Source organism: Trematosphaeria pertusa (genome assembly GCF_010094035.1).
Source record: "Trematosphaeria pertusa strain CBS 122368 unplaced genomic scaffold BU26scaffold_4, whole genome shotgun sequence".
In the NCBI taxonomy this organism is placed as follows: domain Eukaryota; kingdom Fungi; phylum Ascomycota; class Dothideomycetes; order Pleosporales; family Trematosphaeriaceae; genus Trematosphaeria; species Trematosphaeria pertusa.
The window spans coordinates 425,485-438,429 of record NW_022987215.1 but is presented as its reverse complement, the minus strand read 5'-3'; the positions used below and the strand labels follow the sequence as shown (position 1 = coordinate 438,429).

The following is a 12,945-nucleotide window of genomic DNA, read 5'->3' as shown; positions in this document are numbered from 1 at the left end:
TATAGGGATCTTTAGGTGCGAAATTGCTATCTCGACGCCTGCAACGAGGGTTCCGCCGCCGAACTGGGCGCTCACACAGCTCTGTCGACTAAAAGCCGCCTCACGGAGACACCGAGAACGAGCTCATACGGGCAATTGTTCCTCATATCACTGCCTCCTCATCGGTGCCCGCATCCTCCATTTCCATTTCCATTTCCGTCTCGACTTCGACTCCCACCTCCCTCACCTCACTCCGAGCTCTCTCAAACGCCTCTTCGATCTCAAACTCCGCCTTCAGCTTCTTCGTCACCTCCACCTCGTCATCATCCTCGCCAGCCTCCCTGCCCCTCTTTCTCTCCATCCTCGCCTCCCTGTCCGCTCTAGCCACTTGCACGAGTTCCCTGCAAATCGCTGACAGCCTTCCATGAAGGATATACTTCTCAGCGCATTCCGCTCGCTTCTTCTTCAGCTCGGCCCAGACAGCAGAGTTGTCGGCAAGCTTTGAATTAAGCTGTTTGCATTCAGCGAGTAATTGCACGAACTCGGCTTTGAGGCTTGTGATTGTATCGGGCATGCCGGCGGGGTTCTGTTTCTTCATTCTCCTTGCTTCCTGGCGGATTTCCTTGAGAGGACGCATAGTGTCTCGGAGAAGAGTAGAGGCTTGGAGGTTTCGATTTCCCAAATGAGGCTTTGATGAGGATGTGGCTGCAGGTGCGTCGTTCGTTTTATAAGAGAAAGAGTATGTTTGCTTACTACGATGCCTCGCGTGCCTTCTTATCACGCCGACATGTCGTCTGATATGGTCAGAATGACTGCTGCCCGCAGGTGACCGCCGTAAATCTGGAGCGACAGTCGCAGCAAGCGCAGCAAACGTTCGTTCCCGAAGGGGTCAGCAACAGCAAGATATCGGAGGCCCGTGCGGAGCCAGCACTCGAAAAATCAGAGCCGCCAATCTGCGAAGAACCTACAGAGCTGACAGAGCGGCCGCAGCTGCTGAGAGAGAAGAAGACAGGAATTTGGACCGCCATCGTCTCTGTGGACCCTGTAGAGCCTCACGCACCAATCAGATAGCTCATCAAGCGACCAACAGATCCTCCACCGGGCTCTCATGTCGTGGACCCTTTTGGTAATCTTGAAGATCCCGAAGCTGTGCCGCCAGCAGTTGCCGTTCTGGAATTTCAGGATGCGGCGACGGCGTACGCTCAAGGCAATGACACCAGCATGCCGAATCCAACTTGCTCTCTTAATCTCGTTTGCTACACCAGGGGGTGCCGTATGAGCCAGATCCGGGTAACCGCACGGAGCAAATTCGACACCGAAGAAGCGTACCAACAAGCAAAGGCCGGAACACCAGCACTAATCGCAGCGGATGGTGAACTGTTTGAGGCGCTTCGACGACGCTATTTGAGGGATACGTGTGGCTTCTGGAGGCGATTCTTTTCTCTGAAGACTCTGCGCCGTCTTCGACTACTTTCGGTGAGTTGCAACCGCGGAGACTCTCAACTTCATCACGCTGACTAATCCCGCAGTACACTGCAGATACGTGGCCTACCCCCATTCCCATGGATGAATATATCATGAGGGAGGTCCTGTACGCATATAATCATCCTTCGGAATTCGGTTCAGAGACAGACTGGATCGAGTGGGTGTTTCGGTTGCGACAGCCGAATAGACGCCATGCGCTAAATTTCGTCGAGGGATGGAAGGGCACGCGCATTGCGATTGCTGGTACCATGCCGTGTATTCTGTCTACGATGGTCGGCATTATCTGCAGCGCAAGAGGCGGAGACATTCAGACTGCGTTCACTGTGGCCAGCTTCATTCTGACCATTGCAACCGGTGAGTTCAAGGATCTGCGTTGTACGAATTGTATGGAAGCTGACTAGGGCAGTTCTACTTGCGCTTCTGGCCGTTTTTAGCAGCATCGATTCCCGGACTCGCTAACAAAGTCAAGCGCTTTCGATGCTCATTTCCCGCGGGTTGAGTGTCCTGTGGCGCAAATGGCCATCCTTTCCCTTCGGTATTTCTGGCATTGATTAGCGCATGTCTCTATGTGAGAATCCGCGACAGTTCTAAATCCCGCTAGATTCGACGTAGCATGGTGGGTCGCAGCGACCTTGGTTGTTGGAAATTAGAAGCAGGTGTCTTTCCACGCATCCGGAGGGCCGGAGGCCTTCGAGCTATAGTGGGGTTGCCGCATTTTATCGTATCGTGGATTAAAGGACTCCGGGCTGCACTTTACGTCCTAGGAAAGCATAATCAACGCCTAGAGCTGGCATCTCCTGCATCGGTTTCACTACGATGAGTCACCATGCTACCTATCCCGCCTTTTCAGCCCACAACGGCCTGGATCTTCTCCCGTTCCTCCGGCTGGACAACTTCGACGCCCTCCGCATCCCATCTGACGTATTCGCCCGGGGCCGGCTTATCTTGTCCGCCCGCTTTAACAGATCCGCTGGCGACCTTCCCGTTATGTATGTTTTCTATCCTGTGGTGTCCTATGAGACATGTTTCGATCTTGTCTCCATTCATTAGGAGTGCCGTGGGGTGCGTACTTTCGATAGAGGACTTGGTGTAGGGAAACTGTGGGAGGGGCCCCGCGATCCCTCAAACATTCTCCGCAACCTCTATCAACCCCGCAACACTTACTAGCTTCCGTGTCGCCGGGAGCCTGCTCTCAGATCTAAAGATGTCGGATAATGGAGGACGAATGCGGGGTACCGCCTCCGCGCCTCCAAAATTTGGATCACAATTCCAATTTCCAGACGTCGACCCTGACGCTAAAGCACCTCCCGTTGCGTTGGCGACGTCGATTGTGTTAGTCTTGGTAGTCTCACCAATAGAAGGCTTTGGGTTAGACATGGTGGACCCCATACTTCAAGACCGACGTCGCCATAGGGATGAGGCATGCTGTATTCCAAATGAGTGTGGAGGGGTTGCATTTTACACTTAGGCCTTCAGCAGCTGGAGCGAGGATAGACCAGACTGGAGTCGGGCTACGGGGAACGGAAGTCGAGAGCGCTGCAGCGTCTCTGTTCAAAACGTGAATGGGCATAGCAGCAGTTACGAAGCGCATCGGACGTCGTCGTGCTCGCTAGCCTAGACTGGTTGGTGGTGCGTTGACCTATTGCAACCGAATTTCCAAGGTCACTGCGCCGACGCCTCCCGCCGCCACCCTCGCGCGGTAGGGGATTCTCCCAATTCAAGGGCTCGCCACGCTCCTAGAAGTAACTCTCCTTGGCATTGTATACACTGCGAAGGCCTCCAGGATGGCCGTTACGCACGTCCACACCGTGAGACCTCGTCCTCCGCCTCGTTCAAAGCCCCCTCAATCCACTCAAAATTTAATCACGATTTTGCCTACGTGCGTTCCGGACCTCAGGTACTCGAATGCTGCTACGGAGTCTTCGAAGGCAAACGTCCGATCAATGATGGAATCCAGGTGGACCGTCTTCGCTTCCAAGAACTTATTCAGAGCCGCGAAGTCATCCCTCGAGCCAGCTAGGATTCCCCTGAGCACTGATCAGTATATATTTAAAGTCCACGAAGAGCAAGGGAAGACGAAATGGCCCAGCTACTTACTGAAGCTTAGCTGCCTTTATCAAGAAGCCGAGGAGGACGTCCGGCTTCCAGTCAGCGTGCAGACCTTCAAGGAAGCCTATCAGAGCGACACTGCCGCCTCTTTTCCGCAGCATCTCCAAGTCAGATGGAATGGACGCTGTCCCGGTGACATTGAGGACGTAGTCTACGCCTTTTCCATCAGTCAGGCGCAGTGCTTCCGCCGCGACATTCGAATGCTTCTTGTAGTTGATTACGGCGATCTTGGGGCTGAGCTTCTGGAGCTGTGCCAGCTTGGAATCAGAAGAAGAAGTGATGATGGGCCGGATGCCCGCAGCCAGGCAGATAAGGAGCGCGAACATGCTGACGCCGCCAGTACCTAGCCAGGTCAGTAAACAGCTATATGGGAGCAGCCTCCTGGTATGAACGCATTCGCACCTTGCATGAGCGCAGTCGTGTCGTCTCTCACATCTTTGAGTGCACCTAGAGCTACCCATGCCGTCACGCCCGCACACGCAATTACCGAAGCCTGCGCGCTCTGTCAGCCGCCTGCGGAAGCCAGTCACCGTCGGAATTACAAGTAGCACCTACCTCCTCCCAGGATAGGTGCCGCGGCAGCTTCACCAAGACGCTGTCCTGGAACACGGAGTACTCGGTCAGCACCCCAGGCTGGTTACCACCCGTCGCTTTGAGATCATTGTTCCTTTCATTGCCGGTCAAGTTTGCAAGATCCACAGTCGGCGCCACGCGGTCTCCGATGGCGAACGTCTGCACAGCGTCGCCAACCGCAACCACCTCAGCAGCGCAATCGTTTGCTGGAATACCACCGGACGCGACTGGGGCAGGATATCCCCCTTCTTGCAGCATGGCGATATCGCGGTAGTTGAGGGCTACGGCGTGCATGCGGATAAGGACATCGTGGGGTGCAAGTGATTCGGGCAGCGTCTCGGTGGCCGGCACGATCGAAAGCGGGTACGGGCCTGTCGTGCGCCGAAAGGAACGGCAGGTGCTTGGGTACGCCATGATGGCAATCGCTGTCCACTGCTCCCTTGCGGTCGTGGCTCTCACGGTGCATTCAGTCGCCTTCTGCAAGATGGCTGAGCACACGTAAGGTGAGCACACACAGCGCTTTTAACCAGTTTCTCCTGTGCCTAACTCGCGCCTCTTCGATGTTTACCTTTCTGTTGGTTTTCTGACTTTCTGACACGGATAACCGCTTCCCGTATCCGCTGACAAATGCCGGGCATTCAACACTTGCACACTTCTTGCACACGCAACACAGCTGCTCATTGGGCTTTTGGACGTTCCAAACCGCACATCCGTCCGTTTCAGTCCGTATGACGACAGGAATCCCGACCTACAAAAAGCAGACCACCATGTCAGGCTTGCTTGACTGAGATCGGCGCACATGACACGCGTAATCACGCCCACGGATCAATGACAACCTTCTTCCCGCTCACGCCCTTGTACACCATCTCGATCCCCTCAGGAACCTTATCCAGACCGCCAATCACTTGCGGCGGCACGCCCTTCAACACCCCGCTCTTTATCGCCTGCTCCATAAAACCTCCACGAGCGAGGAACCACTTCTGCCAGCCTGCGTTCTCAGGCGAGTGCGTCGAGAAGCGGTGCATACGCGCCGTAACCCCCTCCGGCAGCTGGGGCATTCCAGGCATCGCCGGCGGAAGCAGCATCAGGATGTCTACCTTGGTGACCGGCTCGCCTTCCGGCGCCAGGATTTTGAGAATGGTCCTCAGGGTCGGCGGGAGAGAAACCGTGTCGAACCAGTAGTCGATTGGAAAGAGATCGCGTATCTTTTCCACTGTTGCTGGGTCGCTGTGGTCGAAGACATAATCGGCGCCGAGAGACCTGACGAGGTCGAAATTATGTGGCGAGCAGGTGGTGATGACAGTGTATCCGGCCTGCTTCGTGTAGGAGATGGAAAGAGCGCCCATGGCCGAGGACCCGCCCCAAATCAGAATCTTCTTGCCTTCCTCGCTGGCGGGCAACGGCGCCGCCGGAATGGACGGAAAATGCATGTTCAGCGTGGATCCACCGAACAGGGCACCTGGCGGCGTGTATGAAGCCAGCGTCACGGCCTTTGCGTACTCGGTGTCGCCAATCTATACGCAGATGCGTCAGTCGCGCCTCTCTCGAAAGCCCCTGACGATTCCGGGGGAGATGTTTTGTCCCCTCTGTACTCACCTCAATGACCTCAGACTCGTCCACCACCGTGAATCGTTGGAGTCCGCCATACTTTGCTTTCTTGTGGACGAACACCTTGGTTCCGCATACGACCCGTTCCCCGACTGCAACCTTGCTTACTCCAGCCCCCAGCGCTTCCACCGTTCCAGCGACCGGGCTACCGAGAACACAAGGGTACTCCATCGTAAGCATTGCTAGTCTAGCAACCTTTGCATCGGCCGGTTGGATCGATGCCGCATGAACCTGGGATGGTGAACTCCAAGGTTTTGGGTACCCGCGCTCAAATCCTTTCAGCTTACCTTGATCAGCACTTCTCCTTCACCAGGCTTCCCGGTCTCTGCATCCCGAATAGCGAAGCCGCCCTTTGCGGACTCCAAGAATGCAGCTCTGTTGCTCATGGCGGGCAATGTCAGTCGTCTCGACGCGCGTGGACTGGTTGATGAAAACGGGTATCTAATGTTTCGGCTTGATGCTCGTAGGGCACGCAATGGCATGGGAAGAGTGTACGCTCTTTCATCTCGCGAGAACGGGAGTTTGCGTCTGAAATATGTTCTGCGGCACAGCTCGGACTAATAAGCCCGCGCCGCAATGCCCGACGGTGCGGAGGCTGACATATCGCTTGGTAGCCTATGTAAGCCGCATGATCCTACGGCATCGACAGCCAATGAGCATTGCTTGCCGAGTATGAATCGCAAACCAATGCGACGAGCGAGCAAGTATGGAAAGGCCTGGGTCCGACGGAAATATGGCGGTCTAACGCAGAGCACAGCTACCCCACACGATGTGGAAATCCCTGGATATCACGACGCACGTAACAGCCACCCTGGAGGCCTTCGCAGGTGCGTACAATAGCGCGTATAGTCAGCTTCGTAGAAGAGGGTGATGAAGGTGATCTCTAATGGGAATACGGAGTTTGAAAGAGAACGTTGGCTTGAACAGCGAGTCTCTCGCCGAACAAGGATCCGTCTTGTCGTTTCCGACGTCGCTCCTCATCTTTGTCGACCCTGCTAACTGGCCCGATTCGGAAAGTCGTGAAGCACAACTCGCATGCCAAAGACCAGCAGCAATCATGGAACGTAGACGCACCATTCAGTAGTACGGAAATCTCCCGTATACTCTCTACAGCTCAGGCGACGGAGACAGTGTTTACTCATCACCGGCAGGACAATCATTCCGGAAACGCCATCCCTTCTTCTCAGACCATCATCACCCATCCGTACCTCGCATTGTGCTCCAATCAACGTGTAGGTTGCACACAAGAACTATCGTGGTGCAGGACGTTCGGACTTTGCGTGGAGTTAACCCAAAGACCGCCCAGCTCGCAACACCGCATCCAAGACACGCAGTAAGCAAGCGAAGTCCATAAATGCTTGGTGCAAAGGCAAGCCGTACGGTCTCTGTCCTCCAAGGTCACTTCCAAACCGACTTGACACAAGGCCTCTTCAACAATGGCTTCCAATCCTCTCCCGAAGACCCAATCGGCCCTCGTGCAAACTACCTACGCCCAGCCCCTCGAGATAAAGAGCATCCCGGTCCCTGACGCCATCCCCGGGAGCGCCGTTATTAAAATCCTCTCCACGCCCGTCGTCAGCTACGCCAAGGAAGTCTATAACGGCACGCGCAAGTACCCCTACGTCACGCCCATCGTCCCGGGCAGCAGCGCAGTAGGCCGCGTCGCCGCACTCGGACCGGACTCCACGTCACTCAAGATTGGACAGCTTGTGCACATAGATTGCACCATCCACTCACGCGACAACCCCGATGATATCATCTTATGCGGGCTGGCGGGAGGCTTTACCGAGGGCAGCCAGAAGCTGATGAAAGATGTGTGGCGTGATGGCACGTGGGCAGAGTATACGCGCGTTCCGCTCGAAGTCGTGTTTCCGTTGAATGAAGAGAAGCTGGTGGGGGAACTGGGATATAAGATGTCGGATCTGGCGACGTTGACGAGATACCTTGTGCCGTATGGGGGACTGAAGGATATCGGGGTCCAGGTTGGTGAGACGGTGGTGGTGGCTCCGTCTACTGGCGGATTTGGCGGTGCGGGTGTGGCATGCGCTGTGGCGATGGGTGCATCGGTGATAGCTATGGGGCGTACGGAGTCGAAGCTGAAAGCGCTTGTGGATACGTTTGGGGCCAGGGTGAAGACCGTCAAGATCACGGAGAACGTGGAGCACGATTCCAAAGCGCTTACGGAAGCAGCGGGCGGACCCATCGATGCCGTGCTGGAGATATCGCCATCGGAAGCTGCAAAGTCGACACTCATCAAGAGTTGCATCAATGCGCTCAAACGCCGTGGAAGGGTAAGCTTCATGGGTGGTATCCATGAAGACGTCCCGATTCCGATTTTTCTCGTGATGCAGAAGGATCTGGTGCTGAAGGGCAAGTGGATGTACGGGAGAGACGAGATCCTTGCGTTGATCAAGTTGGTGGAGGCTGGGATGCTGAAGATTGGAGAAAAGGGAGGCATTGGGTTGAAGGGAGAGTACGGCTTTGTTGAGTGGGAGGAGGCGCTTGATGTTGCTTTTGAGAACTCCAGATGGGATGCGTTTGTTGTGATGAGGCCGTAGAAGTTGTATCCCGGGCATTCGATAATATAACATACATGGCGCCAAGGGGCAATATGGGATCCCCAGGGCTTCTTTTAAGAGGACGCACACTAGCTCGAATTGCGTCAGCATGCCAGGAGCGCGGGTTTGAATATGTACTGCCTCCTCCGCAAGCCTCGAAATCGCCTGGATACCCGCGAAAGAGAGACGGGAGCCCGGAGGGCCTCGAGAAGGAGCTCGTCGGCCAGATACGTCAAGCAAGCGATAAGGGAGCCTGACTAGGTTCGGCTGCTTTTCGAAGAGCAGATGCGACGGTAGGTTGAGATTGGGGTATCGTCTCGAAGCTAAAAAAGCGGTCGAAGCCAACGTCGACCTCAGGGCACGAATAAAAGACGGAGGAAAGAGCGGTTAGCAGGTTAAGCTTGGCATGTGTACGCGCTGCCCCGTCGCTGCGGCCTGTATGTCTCTCCTCACCTCTTTCAAGCTGAAAAGGAACGAATTATGTGTACTTCCATATGCCCATCGACTCATCGCAGGCCGTACATGTGCTCGTTATAACCACCATCCGTTTATCTCACCTAGCGCCGTGTACAGACCTCTTGGCGCTGCCGATTCCGGATCCAACAGGGCAGTCGGGCACATTGGCCTGCCATGCAATCTTCGCATACGCTGGCAGGTAGCTGTTCGTGGTGAAGCTTTTGTCCATGTAGTAGATAACCTCGTCCTCCGTATAGTCTCCACCCACGTCGGGCTGGTTCAGCGCATCGATGATGTAGCTGGCGATGAAGTCGAGGAAGACTAGGTCAACAGTCTCCGGCATGGAACCATCGGTTGGGAAGGACGCGTTGGCTTGCAGGTCGTTGGGCTGGGAGTAGTACGGGATGCGGGAGTGGATTGTATCGTCGCCATCAGTGCCGAAGTCGTCGGTCGTGGTGTATCCAGGTGATGGGTTGGTAGACTGGCGCCGGATGAGGCGGCCTTTCGGCTTCCGTCTCTTCTGCATCCCTTCGAAGCTGTGCATGAGCGGCGGGTCAATGCAGATGTCGCGGTCCGCAAGCACTGTGGAGGATCTGACGTCGGATGCCGGAAGGTCGCGCTTCTTCTGGAACGGCCCGGCGTTTAAGATGTCGAGCACCTTGGATGCTTGCGAGTATGGTACATTGGGCAGGAACTGGAAGGCATCTGAAAACGGAGACACGATGAAGGAGTCGTCGTAGGTGAACGGGCCTTTGGCAAGGTCAAAGCGTACGCTACCCGTGTTGATTATGACAAGCCGCGGAATGTCCTTCCTGGTTTCATTCACTACGACCGTGGAGAGAGCGGTTTGCAGCAGCCCGAAAAGGTTGCCAGGTGCTAGGAATGGTCTGCAGAACTGGCAGTACGACTCCGGAGCACATCCGTAGAGGTCCGTCAGATTGAGCCTAGCCCGCTCCGTTGTGATATCATGGGTCACTCCAACGCCCCTGGGCGTGTCGAAGGCCATATAAGGCTGGCTTCCCTCCGCGTGGTAAGCGAACGTCAGGCGGTTCCAGTCTAGATACCGTCGTGCGTATCGCAGATCCGAAGGCGTCGTCGAACTAGGAAGATGCACGCTCGCTGTTCCTGTGCTCGCCGGCGGAATGGCGCTTTTGGTTGGGTTCGGGGCACCTTTGGGATTCTTTGCCTTGCAAGTCGAGGATTTGATACCAGACATGGCAAGCCACCCGAGAGTCTCACAGTACCGACCTAGGAATGTCATCAGTACCGCTAAACACTTGGACGGTCAGATGCCATATGCAGAGCTTACCCGATTCTAGAGCGGTCGCCTTGTTGTCATACACAACAAAGTCACGGATATGCGTGTGCCCACCAAATCCCTGAACAGGCACATCTGGTCGCACCTTCCGGATGGTGCTGAACAGGGTACCAAAGGTGCTGCTAGTCACGTTTGTCCGCACCGGATTGTGGCCAATAACCACAAAGAGGTCAATCGGCTTCGTGTAATTCACGGCTTCCAAGAACCACGGTTCTTGAACAAGGGATGCAGCCTTGATGACTTTGGAGACATTGGAGTTGCCCGTAAAGTCGAAAAGAACACCAAACGCCATGATCCTGAGGCCTTGTTCAAGCGTTAGCTCGCGGCCATGAAGAAATGAACGGATCGGTGCCTACCATGCTCAGTGGTGAAATACCGATACTTTGCTCCAATGTACTCAAACTCGCCCGTGGCCGGGTTGACGATTTGTACATTGCTCGTAAGATACCTGTCGCTGTACACCTTGGAGAAGTTGCTGAACGTTTCATACGCAATCTCGGTAACGTAGAGCTCGTGGTTGCCGATGGTCAGCAGATCGTAGTCGACGTTCTCGAAGACGGCGTTTGAGACGTTTCCGTTGGGTTCCGTGGCATCGCTGAGGCCGGCGCCGTCGTGCAAATCCTGCAAGCGTCAGTTCGATTCAACATTGCCGGTTGAAGATCTCCCTGATGACTAATGATATGGAATCAAGTGGGGAACGTACTCCTGTATCCACGAGCAGCAAGTCGACCCCAAGCCTCCTGGCTTTTTGCTTCATGACCCTGGTGAAGCTCACGTAGTCTCCCCAGTCCGCACCGTAGTTCTGCTCCTTGATATGACCTTCCAGCCAGCCATGAGTGTCGGTGGTATGCAGGAAATTGAGCTGGCCCCATTCCAGGGGCCCTTTTGGTCCTGTCGTGGCATTCTGCGCATCAGGCTGCATTCGTCGGACATTCCGGGTCAGAACGACGTCGTGCTGAGGCTCGCCATAGCAGCTATGGTCTCCCTCACAGGCCAGGGAAGATCCGATGGCTGCAGCGGCAGCAAGGAGCGTGGAAGATCGCATCCTGGCGAAGAACGAATGGAGGCGATGCAGGAAGAACGAGGTCCCGCAGCTTTTAATAGACGGCCGTGTTGGCCGGCGACGCAGGAACGACGTGCATGTCACCAAGCAAGAGCCGAGATAAGCTCACGCAAGCAATGGACAAGGACTCGGCGCCACCGATGCACACCAGTGAGGATGACGGCCAAAGCCTACGGACCTTCCTGATCGGGTGTTAGTCAGCCGCCGTCGGCACGCACGACCCCCGCGGTCGACGAACTCACCCAATCTTCACCGACGCCCGCCTAGGCATGTGCCGCCTTGTCACAACCTCTTTTGCGGCTTTCGAATCGCAGGGAGCCATGGTGGCTGACGACCGGCCGACTCCAAGCCAGTTCCGTCGAACTGTTTTCTCTTAGCGCACGAGCGCCTCTTGTTCGGCTAGGTAGTAGGTGACATGAAGTGGATGAAGGAGAGATGAAGGGAGGAGCCTGGAATTTATACGACGCTCGCTTCAGCTGGGCTTCACATCATTGGCCGAGCACGACATCAAGGTCCTCAGAGAGAAGCAGCTTCCTTCCCGACGAGGACTGATTATATAAGCGTTCAAAAAGCCGTCAACCGCCCATTCAACTGTCGAATCCTCGGTGAGAAGAGTTGTTTGTATGTCGAGTTTCGCGACAAATCGCTTTCTTCGCCGCTGCATATTTCTGTTCCATTATTCCTTCCAACAGCCATTTTCATCATGTTTTCACAGTCATCCCTCATGCATACCGAACAAGTCCGAGTGCGCGGCCACTCCAGTCACTTTGCAACATCGTGACCGCAAACACGTTATGACAGTGAATACATTATCAAATTTCCCCCAACAATACAGGAAACAGCATGCCAACCGAAATAATGAGTAAGCCATACAAGCTCAAGGCCTCTGCGGCACCAGTAGCCTCGTACAAAGTCTGTCTTCATTCGGCACTGGCGAGCGCAACCGCAACCGCACTCAACGGACATCAACCTCCTCAGCTGGGCGGCGGCACCCCTGCCTTGGCCTTCCCGGCCTCCGACTTCCGGCCACAGCAAGTAAACAGCGCGGACCCGGCGGGACAGCGGAGAAGTTGCTGTACGGATCTCGGTCAGGATATCGTCTCGAGTCTCCTATGTCGAGCCCCTCTGCGCATATTCGACTCCCAGGCCAACGATCCGTGACGTTTTCTGATCACCGCCGCGAGCACTACCGCTCCTGCCCGCCTAGCCCCCTGCCCGCCTTTCGCATCAATAGCGAAGATCACTTCGTAAACTCGTTCCATCGCCAACCGGTGAACAAATTCCACCGCCACCAGAAGGGAGCTCATCGACGCCCACCCTCTCCATATCCGCTACACGACCGGAACCACTCCTCGAGGCCAATTTGTGGGGACCTGGGAATGGATTCTCCTACCCACGAGCGCGGTACATGTCCGTACTGCCACGAAAACCACAGCTATCCTCTATTTCCGGAGCATGTGATGCAAATGCCAGTTACAGAGCGTATGAAGCGCTGGTGGAAGGGTAAGAAGAATCAGGTGGTGGATGCTACTGTCGAGGCTTGGTACCGCACGAAAGATCGGCTTGGGAAGAAAGGCTGAAGGTAAGTATCTAATTGCCCGGAGGGATTCGGCTAGCTTTGTGAAGGTATGGTTGCTAAGGTAGGGCATTTGGAAGACCATTTAGGTAGGAACATCATTCAATGGTAACAGTTCTATATTATGGGTTAAATGAGGAAAGTGAAAGGAGGGATCTCCCTCACCAAAAGAATGATCCAACGCAAAAGGATATTGAAAAAGAGGTTAGCTCCCAGGACC

The 12,945-nt window shown here is 55.1% G+C and overlaps 7 protein-coding genes across 7 annotated transcripts; 2 read left to right on the top strand and 5 right to left on the bottom strand.

The window, feature by feature from the left end:
• Positions 1 to 142: 142 nt before the first annotated feature.
• On the bottom strand, positions 143 to 616 carry BU26DRAFT_561557 (uncharacterized protein; the record flags this gene model as incomplete). Its single annotated transcript, XM_033832926.1, has 1 exon — positions 143 to 616. The coding sequence occupies one exon, from the start codon at positions 614 to 616 to the stop codon at positions 143 to 145; it is 474 nt and encodes a 157-aa protein (XP_033686755.1).
• Positions 617 to 2,304: 1,688 nt separating this feature from the next.
• BU26DRAFT_516511 (uncharacterized protein) lies at positions 2,305 to 2,525 on the bottom strand. The gene has a single exon (XM_033828346.1). It carries the CDS (start codon positions 2,509 to 2,511, stop codon positions 2,311 to 2,313), a length of 201 nt encoding a protein of 66 aa, XP_033686754.1. The 5' UTR covers positions 2,512 to 2,525; the 3' UTR covers positions 2,305 to 2,310.
• Positions 2,526 to 3,084: 559 nt separating this feature from the next.
• On the bottom strand, positions 3,085 to 4,759 carry BU26DRAFT_242549 (NAD(P)-binding protein). The gene is made up of 4 exons (XM_033821038.1): positions 4,129 to 4,759; positions 3,976 to 4,066; positions 3,562 to 3,916; positions 3,085 to 3,491 (listed from the first exon to the last, which is right to left on the bottom strand). The coding sequence occupies exons 1-4, from the start codon at positions 4,558 to 4,560 to the stop codon at positions 3,317 to 3,319; spliced, it is 1,053 nt and encodes a 350-aa protein (XP_033686753.1). The 5' UTR covers positions 4,561 to 4,759; the 3' UTR covers positions 3,085 to 3,316.
• Positions 4,760 to 4,958: 199 nt separating this feature from the next.
• On the bottom strand, positions 4,959 to 6,140 carry BU26DRAFT_561554 (GroES-like protein; the record flags this gene model as incomplete). Its single annotated transcript, XM_033832925.1, has 3 exons — positions 4,959 to 5,660; positions 5,743 to 5,985; positions 6,042 to 6,140. 3 exons carry the CDS (start codon positions 6,138 to 6,140, stop codon positions 4,959 to 4,961), a joined length of 1,044 nt encoding a protein of 347 aa, XP_033686752.1.
• Positions 6,141 to 7,010: 870 nt separating this feature from the next.
• On the top strand, positions 7,011 to 8,588 carry BU26DRAFT_242546 (GroES-like protein). Its single transcript, XM_033821037.1, has one exon. The coding sequence runs from the start codon at positions 7,191 to 7,193 to the stop codon at positions 8,310 to 8,312; it is 1,122 nt and encodes a 373-aa protein (XP_033686751.1). The 5' UTR covers positions 7,011 to 7,190; the 3' UTR covers positions 8,313 to 8,588.
• Positions 8,589 to 11,008, bottom strand: BU26DRAFT_590039 (uncharacterized protein; the record flags this gene model as incomplete). Its single annotated transcript, XM_033834749.1, has 4 exons — positions 8,589 to 10,016; positions 10,078 to 10,389; positions 10,443 to 10,707; positions 10,790 to 11,008. The coding sequence occupies 4 exons, from the start codon at positions 11,006 to 11,008 to the stop codon at positions 8,866 to 8,868; spliced, it is 1,947 nt and encodes a 648-aa protein (XP_033686750.1). The 3' UTR covers positions 8,589 to 8,865.
• A 755-nt stretch (positions 11,009 to 11,763) lies between these two features.
• Positions 11,764 to 12,819, top strand: BU26DRAFT_548549 (uncharacterized protein). The gene has a single exon (XM_033831951.1). The coding sequence runs from the start codon at positions 12,262 to 12,264 to the stop codon at positions 12,727 to 12,729; it is 468 nt and encodes a 155-aa protein (XP_033686749.1). The 5' UTR covers positions 11,764 to 12,261; the 3' UTR covers positions 12,730 to 12,819.
• The last annotated feature ends 126 nt before the right edge of the window (positions 12,820 to 12,945 follow it).

Coding starts and splice junctions, on each gene's coding strand:
- BU26DRAFT_242546 (XM_033821037.1), top strand. CDS start 7,191: ATGGCTTCCAATCCTCTCCCGAAGACCCAATCGGCCCTCGTGCAAACT.
- BU26DRAFT_516511 (XM_033828346.1), bottom strand. CDS start 2,511: ATGAATGGAGACAAGATCGAAACATGTCTCATAGGACACCACAGGATA.
- BU26DRAFT_242549 (XM_033821038.1), bottom strand. CDS start 4,560: ATGGCGTACCCAAGCACCTGCCGTTCCTTTCGGCGCACGACAGGCCCG. Junction 4,067..4,128: donor GGCACCTATCCTGGGAGGAG/GTAGGTGCTACT, acceptor CAGAGCGCGCAG/GCTTCGGTAATTGCGTGTGC. Junction 3,492..3,561: donor ATAAAGGCAGCTAAGCTTCA/GTAAGTAGCTGG, acceptor ATCAGTGCTCAG/GGGAATCCTAGCTGGCTCGA.
- BU26DRAFT_548549 (XM_033831951.1), top strand. CDS start 12,262: ATGTCGAGCCCCTCTGCGCATATTCGACTCCCAGGCCAACGATCCGTG.